Below are 19,391 nucleotides of genomic sequence, written 5' to 3' on the forward strand. Positions count from 1 at the left end.
GTTTCATACGAAATTCTAAAGTTTACAACCTTACATTTGCTTTTAGATTAGTTGTGACACGTCTAAGTATTTATGTAACAACATCATCAACATCAACACTACAACCAAAAAACAATATACATATATAGATACATACAAATATACACATAGGCAATCACATATATATATATATACACACACATAAAAATATTAAACATAATAAAAATACAAAAAACATAAAAATGCAATCAAGAAAAGAATATTTTTACGATTTACGAGCTTGTTTGTGACCCTTGTCTCGAGTGACGATACAAGACACTAATAGTGGTGAAGTTGAGGGATTGCGTTCGTCGCCTCTCGAGCCCCTCGACTCGAGTTCCCTACAAGTACAGGTAACCGGCAGAAGAAACTCATACTCGAACCCGAAATGACTCGGGTACCCAGGCCTTGTGGTGCGTTTATATGGTAGTATGAAACTAAACAGTTGATTCAAGATGGCGAATTTTGCAAGCTCCACATAACTTATTCAATTTTGGATTATAAATGCAATGACAAAAAAATTGAAACATCTAATATATCGATATCGAGCTACATGGTTCATCTAACGCTAGTCCAAGACAAAAGCATAAACAGAGAGATGGGTGTTTCAGCTTCGTTACCATTGTCCAATCTTTATATATTCGTCCCTTCAACCAGGATTTCCATTTGGCCTGTGAGAAAACAAAAAAGAAGAAAACAAGAACCTCGTACAATTGACAAAAATCGACATACTTCGGCCAAATTTCTGGTATGGTTCTTGCACCCAAAAAAGGAACATGATCCTGCCGCCGCCTGGGTCAACTCAAGTCTTAGAATCAATCACCTAAGACACAAAATTCAAGGGAATCAAGAGATTAAGACCTGCTTTCGTTGGGTAACTGTAATGAATCTTAATCAGTTGTTTTGATCATGAAACCCTCTCTGCTTTTTTCGCCCTCCATCATAAACCTTTACTATATATATTACCAGACTTCCATCCTAATCTACACAGCCAGCCATCTCCTGTCTTCTGTCTTCTAAGGGTCAGGTGTTGTTCCATTCTCCATCGCTTCCGACTCTTTGACTTCTGTGTTCTCTGCAAGGAACTCGACAGGAGTTGCAGCCGGGTCTAGTTCCCGACAACCCGTCGGAGCATTATCTGCCTCCTGGCCGGTCAGAACATAATTCGGGACCTGGTGAGAGAATCTAAACATTTCTTCCTTTGGAATCTTCCTCGCATCGTTTGGGTCCATGCTTTTCCGGAAAACCGCCCTGAACCCGGGTACCTTGACCAGAAGAGTCACGGTCACACTCTGCTCATTGTCGGTATAGCCATCAAGCACTTCCACCATGTCATACTTGTGTATGATATCATCCGGAGTATCGCTGTCCCAATCAGAGGACCAGTTTCGATACAATGCCCATACATCGCCCTTTCTAGGGAAGATCCGGATGACCCCTCTTGAACCTTTGGTGAAATGAACTCTGTGGGAGAAGGAGTTTAACGTGTCGGTAAATTCATATTTCCCTGTCCTAAAATCCCCACATGTTTTAGTGAAACCAGAGTCTATCCAGTCTACATCACCCAATTCACTGTTGCTTCTCGAATTAAGCCAGCTAATTCTCATCTTAAATGGATCCAAAGAAACCACCTTTTGGATGCGAGCGTAAAACCGAGGCATTCCGTCATCATCGTCGTAAGCAGCCCAAATCTGATCTTCTTCAAAAGATTTTTCAGATCGATCCAGATCAAAGTTATGAAAGTCAGAATCAGGGACAACAATCGTGACTGGTTCATCATTCTCTACACCCGGAACATGGACCACATCCTCGATATCAGGTGACCTGCTATTTTTCTCGCTTTCATTTCCCTCACTACTCACCTTGCTACCTTTTTTCTCCCTCTCAGTTTTTTTCTCCTCATCTTTGGTTTCAGAGATCAGCTCCTGGAATTTCTTAGAAATTTCTGAACAAGCCTTGCTTTTCAGCGCTTTCCGAATATCCTCTGTAAATAATACTCTGTGAAACGTATTAGAGAAACCCGCAGAAACACTCGTGTTTGGCACATTGGTACTCCCTTTAACAGGGTGGTCAGACGAACCAGTAAACCTAGCTCCCGTTCCCACACTAGGTTGATTTGCCCAACTGCCTGCACAAGAACTATCCATATCTGTATCATCTGGCCTCGATTTCTTAAAAATCCTATCTCCCTGGAGAGCAGGGTTCGCCATTCTTCTAGCAGCATCATGTTCTTGTGACTCCTCAAACCCTCTTTTAACCCTCTCATGTGCCTGTCGAACTACGCTGGCAGCTTGAGCTTGAGCTTTTCCGCTGTTTATACCGGCCATTCTCGATAAAGAATCCCATCGAAAATTCTGGCTAACGGACGGATGATGATGATGCGAAGAATCTCTACCAGAGGTATTATACGTGTTCTTGTCTGCTGCTTGGTGTTTGGCACTGGGATGCTGTTGGTGAGACGAGAGATTGGGCGGCCGCAAAACAGTTGGAGGTGGAGCTTTCTCTGTGGCAATAAAAGCCACCTGACAGTTTGGACAGAGCAATGTTTGGTTCAGATAAATCCTCAGATACTCATACTGTGTCCTGCATCTGTTACACATCGTCCAAAAGGTACTCGTCTTCTGGTTCGAAGAAACGAAAGAAGATGATGAGACATGGGCATTGCCTTTGGTTCTAGCCCTAGCACTTGAAGCTACATTGTTTCTTACATTTTGAAACCCATTTGAAGTTGGTTGGCGTGATGGAATCCCACTCTGTGCTGGATACCTCGGTTGAACGTCCTTTAAACTCCTCCTCTGGTTATATGCTAATCTCTTAGACTTATCAGATAGTAGACCCCAAGCTTCTGAAACCAGCTTAAAAGCACCCTCTGCACCTTTACACTTGTTTTTATCGGGATGGAGCATAAGAGCTAACTTCCGGTACTGTTTTCTCACTGATTCATCATCAGCATAGGGATCTACACCAAGTATACCGTACCAATCAGCGTCTCCACAGATCTTGTTCTCTGCTGAGATGTAAACATCAATGGTCACCAGCACTTGGCTCAGACCATCAAGCTGGGGATATAAACTTTGAGCCTTAAGGGCAAATTTTTTTGCCCCTTTATAATCTTTTTCAGTAACCTTCCTTTCAGCAATTTCTTTTGCCCTTGAGGCTTCGTCCTTATTGCATTCCATGTCCTTGAGGAGTTGCTCAATAACACTACCTTCTCCTGTGCTTTAAATCTTGCAAGATAGAGGCTTTTCAACAGAATCCCCAAATGTATGCAACCTAAACACAATTTCACATAAGAGGGACGAGAGAAAAAGGTTCAGAGGAATGTCTTGGAAAGTACTTAGAAACAACAAATCACGAAATCTTCTGGTCCAACTGAGGTTAGACTTTTTGAGATATGATGGTTTTGACAGACAAAGAATTGAACAGCATCTGATCATTTGAAAGGAATGAGATCTGACCATTTCAGGCAGAACCATAAATGCAAATCATAAAGATAGAAAAACAAAATCCGTAGCCATAAATTTCTGAAAATTATCATTTATAAGCCATTAAATATCACAAAGCGTACATCAGTCGAAGCAGTCCACAGAATCTAACATGGATACACAAATCCTTAAAGGACTAACATGCGAAACGCCATGTGAACCATCACCATTATCACCAAATAACTTGCCCAAGATTTTAATGGAGTCCCTTTGAATCCCTCTACACATTCCAACCGGATATACAGCAACTAACATCCCACAGGCAAACTTGATGGCGCTAATATAAAACTCCTGAAAATTGTTCCCGTGAACCAAAATCACCACACAAGATAATAACCTAGAGTTCTACAGAATATTTAAGGGGCAGAAATGTCATCAAAAGAGTTATAGAACGCATCGTCAAATTCTTACGAACAACATCTTCATTTGTGATGAAGAAGATTAAAAAACGAAAACCCAGATCGACTATGGTCCTAGATCTTCAAACTATGACGAGAAACGTCAACCGCATTTCAGAACCCACAACGTCTACGACAAAAGCCACGAATTTCCTGCAGCTGTGTTTCTTCTAACCACCAGGAATCAACCCCTTAATCACACACTAAACCGCAATAATCCATTAACCCATTCGAAACCCACGCATTTCCACCCGCTTGAGAAATTCAAATCGCTCCGGCTACGGATCTGCAGACAAGACGAAGTACGCGAGAAGTGGCTAATGCTCAAATTCACCACTGCATGAAATCCGAGAGAGCAAATGGAACGGAAACCCTAGTTCACACCACTGCTCCGAAATTCGAAACCCTAAAAATATGTTGCCCACCTAAAGGCGTAACCGAGAAGATGAAGCAAACCAGGGAGGAAAAAGAAGGAGCCATGAAATACGAAACACATACCCAATCGTTGGATTGTTCGTTCCTTCGAGGATACGAGTAATTTGAATCAATCAACTTCTACTACGAGAGATCCATTTGTGGAACCTTGCAATACCTCTCTTCTCTTTTTGCCCCCAAGAACTACACCTTTGCCCAAATGAAATTTTTTCTTTGGGGGAGAAGAAGAATATAAAAGGGCCACGAAATGAAATGGTTCGGTAAAATAATCTAATTTATGAATTTAAAACAAAAGTATGGGTCTCCTAGAAAATAATATCACAAAATCCAACTTTTTGGTAACATGGTTAGTTAACCATGATTAGATTCTAACCAGAGGAGTATATAGTACATATTTTCGTATTTTATCAAAATTCGGTATTTTTTTTTAAATATAACCATTCTTGGATGGTCAGATTAGATAGATAGAGATGAAGGGAAGAATAACAGAAATTGACAATGGAAGGTAAAACAAATATTTCTAATAGTTCTAGAAACCAATATATATGTTATAATTGTAATTATCGGAAAAAGAGAATACTAACCTAGAATCTCCATATTTCTTCGCCAAACGATTCGGGATCTATTTATTACTTTGATTTCGTCCCCTCACTAGGTGTCGAAAGTGCCAACATCCGCTGCAGATATCCAGACATCGGGATAGAATTCAATATTTGGATCTTGTTTGTTAAAATGGTTGAGAAAGAAATGTGTTAGCGTTTCGAAGAAATTCAATTTTTTTTCTAAAACTCTTAGATCTAATCTAAAATGTTTAAGAAACTGCTAAAGTATTTTTAAACTTGTTTTAACGTGTACAAAAACTCTATGAGATATTTCGTTTTTATTCTCATTAGGTTTCCTAGATGAAATAAAATTTTCAATCCCACGAGAATTTCTATTCTTATTAACTTTTCTAAATGAAATAGGTTTTTTAATCCCATTAGATTCCGAATCATATTAAGAACAATCCAAATTCAACTCGGTCTGATCCAAATTTAATATGGTCTGACTTAGAATTTTAAACTGGTTTGGACCGATTTAACATACGTATTCGTCTATCTATGTGTGTGAGACTATATAGGCTCATCCGACAAAACGCTATGATTATCCAAGGTAGATAAAGTTAGAACTATCTAATCAAAATCGATAATAGTTAAAATAATGATCTTTTTATCAAACGATATCAAACAGTATGGGATCAGATTCAATAATTTTTTTGTTCATGCGTAGACTATAAGTAATATATGATAATCATTTATAGTGCAACAAAACATTTCTACCGTCTTTATTCATATAAATGGCTCAACTATATCCCTCCTTGTAAGAGAAACAAATCTCATCTTTATTATCTACTATCATGTGTATGACTCATGAAGTGTCTGAGTTACACATTTATAATCATCCTATTACATGTTACACATGGAGTTCAATGTAATCAAAGCATGTGACTCCTCATGTCGGGTCACAGAGATATCTCACGTCTGAATATCTAAAAGTAAACCATTACATGAGATTCAAGTCCTAACTCATGTTTATCTGACAATCTCATGTGGGTTGTCCAATCCCTTTTTCAAATAAGTATTCATGATCATGATCTATATACAATACACATGATTATCGATCACACCTCATACTAGTCTTAATTTATCATCGTTTCCATAATGATAATTGATTAGAGAATCTACGATATTGTTCATAACGACTCTTAGATTTTATTATTTCATATATAATGAAAAAGAAATATATTCATCCAAATGAAAGTCATTATAAAGTATAGGTTCTCGTCTCGTAAAATATCATATATCACCTAAACCAATAATATGTTGTCGTAGTGAACATAATTTGAATATTGTATGAATACATATATATGTTTGTCAATAAATTAATAAAAATAAAATATATTATATGAATTCTCTAGTTTCATGAAGTCTACCGATAAGCATATAACAAATTTCATTTTTATATGATTTTTTAGTTGTGTATGTTTCAATATGATTCTTTGAAACAGAAATCGTATCTAACCAAAAAGCTCGGTACCATTTTTAATTTGAACCGTCTATTTTGTTAGATAATTGAATTTCTAAAATCGAATCAAACCGAACCGAATTTTTTTAAAAAAATCCGTAAAATCAACTTTTTTAAGAAAATATAATTTTTTTCTTAATAAAAACTAAAACCGAATCAAACCGAATATAAGATAATAACCGATTAATATATATTTTTATAGAATAAAAACCGAAATTTTTTTAAAACGAATCCGAACCGAATAACTAAATAACTAAATAACCCGTTTTTATTACATCGTTTCCACTTTCCAACAGCAAGACAAATAAATGTTCTCTAACCTCACGGGAGTACATACGAATGTATTTGGTGTCGGCCCAAAAAACATTATTAAAATTGGGCTAACTTATTAAACGGGCAGTGTTCTCAGAGCATAACCCAATAAAATAAAGCCCACGTAGTAATTTTAAAAATGGGTTTAGGCCCAATTGTAAATCAGGCCCGTTGGATTTCTGGGAAACCGTTGTCAAGGTCCAACGGCTGTCAAGCTCTTCGGTGCACCGTAAGTCTAACACAGCGTATAATATGACGTAGACGCCGTACGAAAAGGGGACACGACTGTCTCGACAGTCAACAGTCAACGGTCTCTGCCCTTCCCGTCGTTTTGTCGATTTTCAAAATTGTCACGGTTCAAGTAATTGTCTTAAACTTTAAGAGTCAAACTTTTACTTTTGATTTTTTAAACCACAACAAAATACTCCTTCCCGTTTTAATATAGATATGGTTTTAAGTTTTTTCACGTTTTTAAAAAAATTATAAAAAAATCATAAATACCCTTATTAAATTATATTCACATTAATATTCTATTGAAGTTTGATATTTTTATTTAAAGATAAAGTTGGAAATTTTTACTAAAAATCACCTAAAAATTCTAAAATGACAATAATTTAAAAACAAAAAATAATTTCTAAAACAATATTTATATTAAAACAGAGGGAGTAAAAGATTATTCTACTTTGGGTGAGGAGCGAGAGATACCAATCCATCTAATTTAATTTAATCTATAATAACCGCACAAAACATATATTCAATATATAATTATATGATATTCAGCATTTAATTATATATGAACTTCAATCCAAATCGAAACGTGTCGAATTCTACATAAAATTTAAAAATCTGAATAAATATATAATTTTTTAAAATAAAATAATTTAAACTATATAAAATATGAATGGAAAGCAGAAATAGATCTATAGTATTTAATACGCATAATATAGAATATAGTAATGGTTAGAGTAAAAGACGAAAGAAAAAACGACGAGGGACGAGTTTGTAGGTACAAACTTCACGGGGCAAGATCTCACACTCGAATTAAATTTTATATGGTTTTTTTAATAGTTGAGCCATATTGGTTCGTCAATCAATCTAATTATTGGTGATAAAATATTATTCGAGCTACAATTCAGCCATTTTGATTTCATAGTGGAATTTTAAATGTGAACAATTCGGTACATGAGAAAACATTAGCATATGAATAAATATTCAACTTTTTATATTATTTATTGTAATAAACATTTCAAAAAATAAAATGTATAAATTTATTGGTATCCGAATGTCATTAGGTAAATTCATATGCAAGGAGTATATTATTTTTTTTATTTTGGACAAGTGAAATTATTTATTTTTAGGATTAATCAATGTATTAGGTGAGCTTGTGTTGTGTGTGCACTTCACCTGTTGAAGATATCACAACGGTCTGTTAGAATCATGACAATGAGATTATCTTTGAATTTATCTGTCTTTTTCTAACATTTAAAAAAGTGATTATTTGAATAATCCATATACCCGTAACAGTTTGGCAAATTATATATATAGTTGGATCCTTTATTTTTCTGTGGATGAAAAATACCATTTAATCCCATCTAGATTTAAAAATATCGAAGATAATTTTTAAATGAATATAACTTAAATGTAAATATATATATATATATATATATATATAACAATAAATCATTTAAAATATACAATATTTTTAATAAAATTAAATTTCAGTGATACGAAATCCAAATCCGATATAAATTCAAATGATTATGTTTTTAAAATTTAATCATATCGGAAAATTTTATTTGTTCACTGGGTTGGTGTCTTTTTGGATGTTAAAATCAATTTTTAAGATGCGGAAAAAGGATATTTTATGGAAAAAAAGGATGAAATGAAATAGTGAAGTTCCTCGAAACTTCTCCGTCCGCTCTGTCGCCAAGTGAGGCTTCGTTTTCATTTCAGTTTCTCTTCCATTACCGATCTCTCTCTTTCTCTCTGATATCTTTGCCCGTTACTTCTCTCTTTCCTCTTTTTTTTTTTGTCAGGTTCTTGGGTTCTCTAATCTGTGTAGTAGTTTTTCTTTTTTACTCTGGCGAATTCAAGAAGAAAGATTCTGATTTTATCGGAGTTTCTTTTTTTCAATTCAATTCTTCTGCATCTCTCTTGTGAGATTTTTTTCCCGAATTTCTGTGTCGCGAGTCGTGACTCGGTCTCCCGGACGTTTGGAGGGCGCCGTTTCGCCATTTTCCGGTGGATTTCTCTTCGGAGAAGCTTCAACGAAGCAGAAAGAGAAATCAAAGGTATTTTGTATCTGGATTTAAGTTTTCCTTTGTTAATATGTTGTACTTGTTTCTCGGTCGCATTCCGAGTGTAGTAACGGGTGTTTGTGTCTCTCTCTGCCTGCAAAAAAGCTTTGAACTTTGAGATGAAATTTGCGCTAAATTGAAGTTTTTTTGCTTACCCTTTACGATTTGTGGATTTCTGGAATCAGGGTTTTGAAAATTTCTCTTTTTGCTGAAGTTTATGAAGTTCACTTCGCCCGTCAAATCAGGTCCGAGGATAGCCTCTCTGCTTTGAATCACTGCTGTTGTAATGGATTTCAAGCAGGAGAAGTTTGTGAGGTCAGTGCTCCAAATTCGTACGATCATGTTTGATCAAATGCGTTCCTCGAGATCGAACAAACCGTGTTCCAGTTTTATGTCTTAATTCCGTGACCCAATCCTTCCTTGGATGGACACTAAGTTAATGAACTGATTCGAGCGTTCCAAACGTGTTGGATCAGATTCCAGGACTGGAAGTCCGAGAAGACATCCGATGTCGAATACTCGGGGATGAACCAAATGCATCTCGGAAGATTTAAGAGAACTATAACCTCCATTTCAGACAAGCTCCGTAGAAGCGTTGAATCTGGTTCTGTGAGGATTAAAGGGTTTAGGAGATCATTCAAATCATACTCTTTCAAGGATGCTGTTTCCAAAGGTTTAGGTTCCACCAACAAAGTCCTTGACCCACAAGGAGCATTCTTGCAGAGGTGGAACAAGATTTTCGTATTGGCCTGTATAATTGCGGTGTCGCTCGACCCGTTGTTTTTCTACGTACCCGTGATTGATGATGCAAAGAAATGCCTCGGTTTGGACAAGAAGATGGAGATTACTGCCAGTGTTTTACGTTCATTCACAGATATCTTTTATGTTATTCATATCATCTTTCAGTTTCGTACTGGTTTCATCGCCCCTCCTTCTCGGGTATTCGGGAGGGGAGTTCTTGTCGAGGACAAAGGGGAGATCGCCAAACGATACTTGTCATCGCATTTCATAATCGATATTCTCGCTGTTCTTCCTCTTCCACAGGTAATTTGTATATGTTTGTTTCCACGAAAGCACTGTTCATATGCAGTTGTTGAGAAAGCGTTTTCATTGAGAGTCTGTTGTGGTGGTTTGTGAACCGTTTTCAGGTGGTGATACTGATTATCATCCCGAGGATGCAAGGCTCAGCATCTTTGAACACGAAAAATTTGTTGAAGTTCATCGTTTTCTTCCAATATATACCGAGATTTGTGAGAATATATCCGCTGTATAAGGAAGTAACGAGGACATCGGGCATACTCACGGAGACAGCATGGGCCGGGGCAGCTTTTAATCTCTTCCTTTACATGCTTGCTAGTCATGTGAGTCTAACTAATGTGTCCGTTCATCTATCGTTTCTACCCGATATCTTCCGGTTAGATAGATATTAACCGTTTTCACAGATTTTAGTGTTGGATCATTGTCTGTTTGCTAATAAAGTTGGTAAAATTTTCAGGTGTTTGGTGCTTTTTGGTACTTGTTCTCGATCGAACGAGAAACAATTTGCTGGAAAAGAGCATGTAAGAGGAACCCGGCCTGTAATCTGAGGTTGTTGTATTGTGACCATGGCACCCGAGGAGGCAACGCTTTCCTGAACGAGTCTTGTCCGGTTCAGACACCGAACACGACCCTCTTCGATTTCGGAATATTCCTAGATGCCCTTCAGTCCGGTGTGGTGGAATCCCGGGATTTCCCTCAGAAGTTCTTTTACTGTTTCTGGTGGGGTCTTCAGAACCTCAGGTACGATGAATTCTGCCTCCTTATATCGACCATTCAATCTCGAGAAAGACAGTAACTCTGTTATCGTGTTCTTGTTTCGGCAGCTCTCTCGGGCAAAACCTCCAAACGAGCACATATGTCTGGGAAATCTGCTTCGCTGTCTTCATTTCAATCTCCGGACTGGTCTTGTTCTCATTCCTTATCGGAAACATGCAGGTAGGTCTCGTTGTCGATTTTGTCATTGTGTGAGCAGATTCTTCGTTACGAGTCTTTACCCAACCGACGGGATTTGATGTCTGAAAATCGTAGACGTATCTGCAATCAACGACCACGAGATTGGAGGAGATGAGAGTGAAGAGAAGAGATGCGGAGCAATGGATGGCTCACCGCCTTCTCCCTGAGAACTTGAGGAAGAGAATCCGGCGATATGAGCAGTACAGATGGCAAGAAACCCGAGGCGTAGATGAAGAGAATCTTCTTCGGAATCTTCCAAAGGATCTTAGACGGGACATCAAACGCCATCTCTGTCTCGCCCTTCTCATGCGAGTAAAACTTCTCCATTCACTCACTCATCCTCACAAATCCCGATATATTCAAGATGAACATTCATCCCGATATAATCTGAGAAAGTCGCCATTTTTCAGGTCCCGATGTTTGAGAAAATGGACGAACAGCTCCTGGATGCGATGTGCGATCGGCTGAAACCCGTCCTGTACACCGAGGAAAGCTACATCGTGAGGGAGGGAGACCCGGTAGACGAGATGCTCTTTGTTATGCGAGGAAAGCTCCTAACTATAACCACCAATGGTGGAAGAACCGGTTTTTTCAACTCGGAGTATCTCAAAGCGGGCGATTTCTGCGGGGAGGAGCTTCTGACATGGGCCCTGGATCCGCATTCCTCGTCTAACCTGCCGATCTCGACGAGAACGGTCCGAGCCCTAACCGAAGTGGAAGCTTTTGCCCTGAAAGCCGACGACCTGAAATTCGTGGCGTCGCAATTCAGGCGGCTCCACAGCAAACAGCTGAGGCACACGTTCAGGTTCTACTCCCAGCAATGGAGGACGTGGGCGGCATGCTTTATACAGGCGGCATGGCGGAGATACTCGAAGAAGAAGGTGGAGGAGTCGCTTCGGGAAGAGGAGAATCGGTTGCAGGATGCTCTGGCGAAGGAATCTGGCGGGAACTCCCCAAGCCTCGGGGCCACGATGTACGCGTCTCGGTTCGCCGCGAATATCCTACGGACGATACGGAGGAGCGGGACGATGAGGAAGGCGAGGGTGCAGGAGAGGATGCCGCCATTGTTGCTCCAGAAACCAGCCGAGCCTGATTTCAATGGTGATTAGCTTTTGCAAAGGTGATAGCTTTGCTTCTTCCTTTTTTTTTTTTTTTTGTGGGTGGTAATGTATATGATGAAACGATGATTATGTATACGAGTGAGTGTATCTATTCATAATATTCATGCATGCTAGAACCTAGCTATTGTATTTTTCCCGTATTTTAGAACCTAGCTTTTCCTAAGATTTATATAATATCCTTTTAATTAAAGAGTTTTAAAATTTACAAAACAGAAAATAAGAAATGTGGTGAGCGTGCATCTGTTACTATATATTATGTGCGATTAATAATGTGGTTGTTAATGATTTAAAAAAAAAACACATTAAGGTATTTATTAAAATTTTAGAATATTCTTGTATATATGCCCCCCAATTATATATTCTTCTATGTTCGCCGCTGGACATTTGTTGATTATGATCGATAAAATAGATCCCAATAATATATAGTGTTATTGTACATGCTTAATATAATTTAAAATTTTGAAAACAGCGTCCAATAAGTAATAAGTCATTTTGAAAATGCCAAGAGGGAGGTAACATAACATGGATAAGATGTGAAGCTTCTCCATTCGAGGGTAGGAGGGAGGGGTGGACGGCATGGACCATACCATACGACATCCACTTTACTGCGTTTATATAGATATAGATGGAAGCTCACTCCATTGCACCATCACATCATCCACTTGACATGCCAATGATGGAGAGCAGCAAAGCGGTTACGATATGGATCATGACCATGATCCTGACCCTGATGACGATTGCGGCGCAGCAGCAGCAGCAGCAGCCACCGCCTTCGATGCCGGGGGAGGCGGGTGGATGCAGCAGGACATTCTTCTCGGCTCTGGTGCAGCTCATACCCTGCAGGGCAGCGGTGGCGCCCTTCAGCCCCGTCCCGCCCACCGAGGCCTGCTGCTCTGCTGTTGTCACGCTGGGCCGGCCTTGCCTCTGCCTCCTTGCCAACGGCCCGCCCCTCTCTGGCATTGACCGCTCCATGGCTCTTCAGCTTCCCCAGCGATGCTCCACCAATTTCCCTCCCTGCGAAGTCATCAACTAAAAGATACTCAACGTTTGGCACTTCTAGATTGTAATAACACGTTGTTGTCTCATTAAAACTCATGTCACAAAACAATAATAACATACTGAAATATTCGTTTAAAAAAAATACTGAATTATATATATATATTCGTATTGTCCCATATACGTATATATTTAGGGTCCGCACCCTTTGGCCTGCAATATAAATACATGTGATGGTACGTGCAATCAATGTTCGATGTCGTATGAAAAAAGAATTTGTTGGAACTGTTATCTACTGGTGCTAACTGACGTTTGAACTGATATAGACTATAAAGTGAGCTATGGACTCCGAAGGAATCTCATATAGAGCTAAAACCAGGGATCTGATAGCCTGATTGGTACAGAGCTGGCCTTTGTGGGCTCACTTGTTGCACCGTTACCATTGCGATTACGATTACGAGCCGCAACGTTTGTTGGTGTTGACTGATTGATTAGTGATTGTTGATAACGATTGCAATTGGTTGCGATCAAGGTGTTGACCGGTGGAATCGCAACCGCGGCGATTGCGAGAGTTTACAATGCGTTTGCTGTCAATTCAAGACGATTGGTGCTGACCGGTGAAAAGAGATTGTCCGTAGCAATTGCAAGTAATTGAAAGGAGTGAAAAGCGGTTAGGCGTTGGATCTATTACTTACCTACCCATTTCTTGCAACTTGTGGCGTGTACTTGTTTTTGTTATTTCCAATTTAATTTAGTTATTTTTTTTTTCTAAAATTTTTCAATTTTGAAAAAACAAAATTATGTAAATGATGCATCGTTTTTTTCAATAAAATAATATTTAAATTAAAAAATTTATTTTCTTCCTTTTTTTTGGTTATTTCCATGTCATTTGAATAACGATACATCGGGTTTTTTAAATAAAATAATTTTTAAAATATAAATTTAATTTTCTTCAAAAAAAAATGGTAATTTTCATGTCATTTGAGTTTCTCACCAATAATCTTATGGATGTCGATGTTATTTTGGCCACAAAGTAGACGGGCGGTCACAAGCTTGACATGAAAAACTCATTAATTGCAAAATTCACTCCACCGAACGCATTGGATACGATACAATAGATGCATACATAGGTTGATGTATATATGTATCTATTGGTTTAACATATATATATATATATATATATATTACCAGCTCCTATATATATATATGTTACCAGCACCTTTACTTCACAAAAACCGAAGGGAGACAAAAGGAACAAAAATTTTATATTAAAAAAAAATGGGTTTAGAGTTTCATACTCTGATGTTCCCATGGTTTGCGTTTGGCCATATGATTCCATTTCTGCATGTCGCTAACAAATTGGCCAAGAAAGGCCACAGAGTAACTTTCTTGCTCCCCAGGAAAGCTAAGTCCAAGTTGGAACACCTGAATCTGTATCCGGACAACATCCTTCTCGAACCAGTTTCAGTTCCAGACGTCGATGGACTTCCCAAAGGCACGGAGACCGCTTCCGATATTCCCCTTTCACTCTGCAGTCTCTTGGCCTCGGCCATGGATCTCACACGTGACCAAGTTGAAGCTGCAACGGCTGACAAGAAACCAGATTTGATCGTCTATGATTTTGCTCATTGGATTCCGGATCTAGCCAGACAGGTCGGGGCCAAGACAGTATGTTACAGTACGGAGTCTGCGACATGTATAGCCGGATTTCTTCCTGAACGGTGTAATAAGCGTGTAACGGTGGAAGATTTAGCTCGTCCTCCGCCTGGATATCCTTACGCCAGTGTGGTTCTTCGAGGGCACGAGGCTCAAGCCTTGTCGTTTGCCTTGTGTCCTTTCGGAGAGGGAGTAACGTTTTATGAACGAAACGTCATCGCTCTTATCAAGTGTGACGCCATTGCTATCAGGACATGCCGTGAAGTCGAAGAAAAATTCGTGGAATTCATTGAGAGCCAGTACCGGAAGAGGGTTCTTTTGACTGGTCCGATGTTCCCTGATGATCCAGACAAGACTCCCAAACCACAGGGACAAGAACAAGAAGAAGACCGTTGGGGTAAGTGGCTAAGTGGGTTCGAACCAGGTTCTGTAGTGTTCTGTGCATTTGGATCCCAAGTCATTCTCGACAGAGATCAGTTCCAAGAACTCTGCTTAGCCATGGAGCTGACGGGTCACCCTTTCCTCGTGGCGCTAAAGCCACCGGAGGGAGCATCGACGGTTCAAGAAGCGTTGCCGAAAGGGTTCGAGGAAAGAGGGAAGGGGCGTGGAGTTGTGTCCATCGGTAGGTTGCTTCGTGAGCCACTGCGGGTTCGGGTCCATGTGGGAGTCACTGGTCAGCGACTGTCAGATAGTACTGGTTCCACACTTGCCGGATCAGATCCTCCACACGAGATTGATGGTCGAGGAACTGAAAGTTGCAGTGGAAGTGCAGAGAGATGAAGAGACGAGAGAGTTTTCGAGAGAGAGCTTGATCAACGCCATTGATTCTGTGATGGATGGAGATGACGAGATCGGGAAAATGGTGAGGAAGAACCACAGGAGATTGAAGGAGAGTTTGGTCGGTCCAGGATGTTTCGATAATTACGAGGATAATTTCATAGAGGAGTTGCAGAATCTTGTCCATGAATGAGTGAATAATAACAACACACACACACCCCACCGTGCTGTGTTATTGTTTCTTGTCATTGTTTCCAGTTTCTAAGTCTCTCGTCAGATTTTTTTTTTTTTTTTAAATATGGCCGTTTTGTGAGTTGCATATTTCACTCTAGCTAGTCTTTATCAACAATTTAATAAAAATAAATAAAATAAATAAATTTCAATGTGAGGTTTGATTTAGACAGCGGTCCCATTTAATGTTGTAAGAGAGAGTGCATGATCTAGAAAGGGTACGATAATTCATTTATGGGTGTGTTTATTAGGCAAGACACCTTCGTCCCTCTTCCATACCATTTGACTTTTATAAACATTAAGAAGCATTTAAAGAGGTTTAAATAATTGAAAGCTTGCAAATACAAATACATGGTGATTATGGTATTATGTTTTCGGTTTTTTTTTTTTTGTAATGAGAATTTTCTACTTTATGTTGTCAATTTTTTTTTTAATGATGATGATGATATTGACAAATTCATGATGTTATGCCGTGTTTTCTTTACTCGAATTTATATTCATAAAAAAAAATAAGAATAAGAATGTGATTCTAATCAAGTTGTAGTATATAAAAAAAATGGATACGATCTTGATTTCTTTAATTTCTATATAAATTGATTTGGAGTGTAATTGTATAAATATTTATGCCTTTTTTAATTTATACACGAGTTTTACTCCAATTCTCGTTTTTGTTCGTCCAAATTCAACATAATATTACACAAAGAAAACGTCAAATCGATCCGTACCAACCCCAATACAATCTATTTAAACCGGTCTGGTACAAGACTCGCATTACATACATACAAAAACCGTGTATCACACGTCTAAATTCCATCAGAGAATTTCATTATAATAATCTCACGTGATTTATATGCAGTGTAACCCCACAACCGACCCAATTAAAAAAAGGAAAAGAAAATTCCGCCGATAAATTAGCAAGAATCCAGATTCTCCTCCGGCGCCGGAGAGGACTTTTCCGGCGAGTCCCGACAGATCGGACACGTGGCACTCAGTTTCAGCCACTCGTCGATGCACTCCGAATGGAAACAGTGCCGACACGTGGGGATCGTGCGGAGCGTCTCCTTGGGCTCGTACTCGGACAAGCAGATGGGACACGTGGCATCATCCGGCTTCGGCAGCCTCTTGCTCTCTCCGAGCACGATCTTCGGATACGATTCGATCGTGGGCCCATCTAGGCCCGATATGATTACATTGGGCTGGATTAAATGGGCCGGACTGCTTTGGTCTGGATCTGGGCCAAGACGATGTCGTTTGATGAAGGATTTGATTTTGCCGCATATGAAGCAGAACAAGCCGAAGAGGAATAACGTTCCCGGGATGCCGGCTCCGATGGCTATGGCGTACCGAGCTCTCATCGGAATTCCTGAAATTAGACAGTTTTTTTTTTTAATTAAATTCCAATATTAAATATGACATATTCTGGCAAATTTTATTTAAAATAAAATAAGATTTGGATTTTGGAGTTGAAAACAAAAATGAAATAATCCAAAATCCTCTGATAAGTAATAAAAAGTCAAAAAGACAAATATGATGTCCAAATCGTGGAATGGAAAATAATTAGATTCAAAGTGGAAAACTCATAAATGCCGTATGTCATCATTAAGTCACATTCGATCACGACCACATCACATGTGAGTGACATTTTACAATCATACTCTAAATATTTATAAAAAAATCAGAAAATGCTGTATATATATATATATATATATATATATATAATGTAAACGGAAAACCCATAATGGAGAAAAGGGTTGACCAAAATGAATAAAGTTGGAAGGCAATTACAGAAACTGAACCTTCATTATTACGGCAACGACACAATGCGTTTAGCCACGCCCCCACTTGTAAGTATCTCATCAAAATTCCAATGTTATATTTTTTTAAATATTTATATTCATGAAAATAGTAGTTAAGAATGTTATGGCACAATAGTTCGGTAAGATTTGTTTTAGGGATTTTACATATTTTTTTTGTGCAACTAGAACCAATTTCATAGTATCTCGCAAAAATATTTTATTTTATTCATTTAGTTTTGAGTTTTTTGCAATGTTTTGTAAAATTCGAAAAATAATATTTAATAAAGTTAGAATAATATAAGATATAAATTTGGAAATTTTTTAAAATTATTCAATATAATGTTCATTAATCAAATGTGTATCACAATTTCAAATCTCAAATCTTAATAATTAAAAGTATATAAAATCACAAAACTTTATCTATATTGACATATATAAGAAAAAAAGGTTTCCAATTCTCTATATTGAAATGAAATAATAATCTTTTTTAGATGGTTGTGTGTATGCATATATATATATATATATATATATATTGTCGTTTATTTTTGTAAGTTATATCATATATAGTATAAATACTCACAAAGGTAAGTTATCGTGAGTCAACATTTGTGTGTTGAAATGTAGTCGTGGAATTCGGGGTTTTTTTTAAGAACTAAAAGTGGTCAAAACAAAACATGGAACTGTGTTTGTTCTATTACACGTCATACGAGGGGTGGGCGTTTCGGGTTTTGGGTTTCGGTTCGGTATTCAAGCGGTTCGGTTCGGGAACGGTATTTTTGGTTTTATAAAAAGCGTACCAACCTAGAACCGAATGTTAAACGGTTCGGTTCGGTTCGGTTTTAGTATCGATTCGGTTCGGAATGGTACTATTATATGAATACCAAATAAATACCGAACTATAATATTTACAAATATATTAGTGGAATATTCGAATTTTGGTTCGGAATTCATACGGTTCGGTTTGGGAACGGTTCATTCGGTTCCATAAAAAGTGTACCAAATTAGAACCAAACGTTATTCAGTTCGGTTCGGTCCGGTTCGATTTCGGGACGGATCGGATCGGTACTAAATTCCCGAACCGAAGTGTCCACCCTAATATGAGCTATCTTTATGGTCTTCCAATTTTTGTTGTTTTCCTATTTACATATTTGAACGATTTTTTTTTCATTAAGTGTTATGACACCCTCTTATTTGAAACAACCAATGAAAACGATTTTTATATATATATATATATAAATTTACACGTGAAATTTCGAGGTTTGATTTTAGAAGCACGGTGGAGAAAATGATTAACTATATAGTCGGTGAACTTAATCTGAATTAGTCAAGGGACATCCTCCTAATACAGTTGTTAATTAGCCACTTCATATAAGGTAATTAAGACTCCCAGTGTCCCACCCACTAAAACGTACACGCGTGGCCTATGCATACGTGTATATATATATATAACGTACGCGTGGCCTATGAATACGTATATATATACGACCAATTCAACAAACACTTATCTTAATAACGTTGAATAATATATATATATAGTTTTTATAAAATAGAAAAATGAATCGAAAATAATCAAAGTCAGAATATAAACAAAATCTGAAATGTCCGCCCCACAATACAGCCATAACACACATCTATGAACTACCGATTATATGATTATGATACGTGTTATCAATATACCACCTTATGATTTTTAGCATTTTCATGCACATAATCTAGTTGTTCTTTCTTAATTTTTTTGTTGTTTACACACACACATATATATATATATATATATATATATATATATATATATATTTTATATATTTTTTTTTTT

At 37.9% G+C, this 19,391-nt stretch overlaps 4 protein-coding genes and 1 pseudogene across 6 annotated transcripts in view; 3 read left to right on the plus strand and 2 right to left on the minus strand.

Annotated features, from left to right (window-relative positions):
• Positions 1-528: 528 nt before the first annotated feature.
• LOC104825135 lies at positions 529-4,568 on the minus strand. Its single transcript, XM_010557416.1, has 2 exons — positions 4,400-4,568; positions 529-3,291 (listed from the first exon to the last, which is right to left on the minus strand). Exon 2 carries the CDS (start codon positions 3,195-3,197, stop codon positions 1,035-1,037), a length of 2,163 nt encoding a protein of 720 aa, XP_010555718.1. The 5' UTR covers positions 3,198-3,291; positions 4,400-4,568; the 3' UTR covers positions 529-1,034.
• A 4,052-nt stretch (positions 4,569-8,620) lies between these two features.
• Positions 8,621-12,253, plus strand: LOC104825136 (cyclic nucleotide-gated ion channel 1). Of its 3 annotated transcripts, none has more exons than XM_010557417.2 (8): positions 8,621-9,003; positions 9,195-9,324; positions 9,486-10,053; positions 10,158-10,370; positions 10,505-10,788; positions 10,872-10,983; positions 11,077-11,313; positions 11,412-12,253. In XM_010557417.2, the coding sequence occupies exons 2-8, from the start codon at positions 9,296-9,298 to the stop codon at positions 12,108-12,110; spliced, it is 2,142 nt and encodes a 713-aa protein (XP_010555719.1). In that variant the 5' UTR covers positions 8,621-9,003; positions 9,195-9,295; the 3' UTR covers positions 12,111-12,253. The 3 variants fall into 3 exon arrangements, with proteins under 3 accessions (XP_010555719.1, XP_010555720.1, XP_010555721.1); XM_010557418.2 differs by having other exon boundaries at positions 9,224-9,324; XM_010557419.2 differs by having other exon boundaries at positions 9,255-9,324.
• A 115-nt stretch (positions 12,254-12,368) lies between these two features.
• Positions 12,369-13,232, plus strand: LOC104825138. Its single transcript, XM_010557420.2, has one exon. It carries the CDS (start codon positions 12,748-12,750, stop codon positions 13,153-13,155), a length of 408 nt encoding a protein of 135 aa, XP_010555722.1. The 5' UTR covers positions 12,369-12,747; the 3' UTR covers positions 13,156-13,232.
• Positions 13,233-14,342: 1,110 nt separating this feature from the next.
• LOC104825139 lies at positions 14,343-15,950 on the plus strand (annotated as a pseudogene).
• Positions 15,951-16,498: 548 nt separating this feature from the next.
• Positions 16,499-19,391, minus strand: part of LOC104825140 (putative RING-H2 finger protein ATL21A) — a 3,948-nt gene continuing 1,055 nt past the window's right edge. Inside the window, exon 2 of the mRNA XM_010557421.1 lies at positions 16,499-17,145. Coding sequence (XP_010555723.1) covers positions 16,694-17,145 — 452 coding nt within the window. The 3' untranslated portion in view covers positions 16,499-16,693. The remainder of the gene's footprint in view (positions 17,146-19,391) is intronic.

This window comes from Tarenaya hassleriana, unplaced genomic scaffold (assembly GCF_000463585.1).
Source record: "Tarenaya hassleriana unplaced genomic scaffold, ASM46358v1 Cleome42, whole genome shotgun sequence".
In the NCBI taxonomy this organism is placed as follows: Eukaryota; Viridiplantae; Streptophyta; class Magnoliopsida; order Brassicales; family Cleomaceae; genus Tarenaya; species Tarenaya hassleriana.

Excerpts from the sequence above, each read along its gene's own strand:
- LOC104825135 (XM_010557416.1), bottom strand. The coding sequence starts at position 3,197 with ATGGAATGCAATAAGGACGAAGCCTCAAGGGCAAAAGAAATTGCTGAA.
- LOC104825136 (XM_010557417.2), top strand. The coding sequence starts at position 9,296 with ATGGATTTCAAGCAGGAGAAGTTTGTGAG. Across the intron at positions 10,789-10,871 it reads TGGGGTCTTCAGAACCTCAG|CTCTCTCGGGCAAAACCTCC; the intron begins GTACGATGAATT and ends TTGTTTCGGCAG. Across the intron at positions 10,984-11,076 it reads TCCTTATCGGAAACATGCAG|ACGTATCTGCAATCAACGAC; the intron begins GTAGGTCTCGTT and ends TGAAAATCGTAG.
- LOC104825138 (XM_010557420.2), top strand. The coding sequence starts at position 12,748 with ATGGAAGCTCACTCCATTGCACCATCACATCATCCACTTGACATGCCA.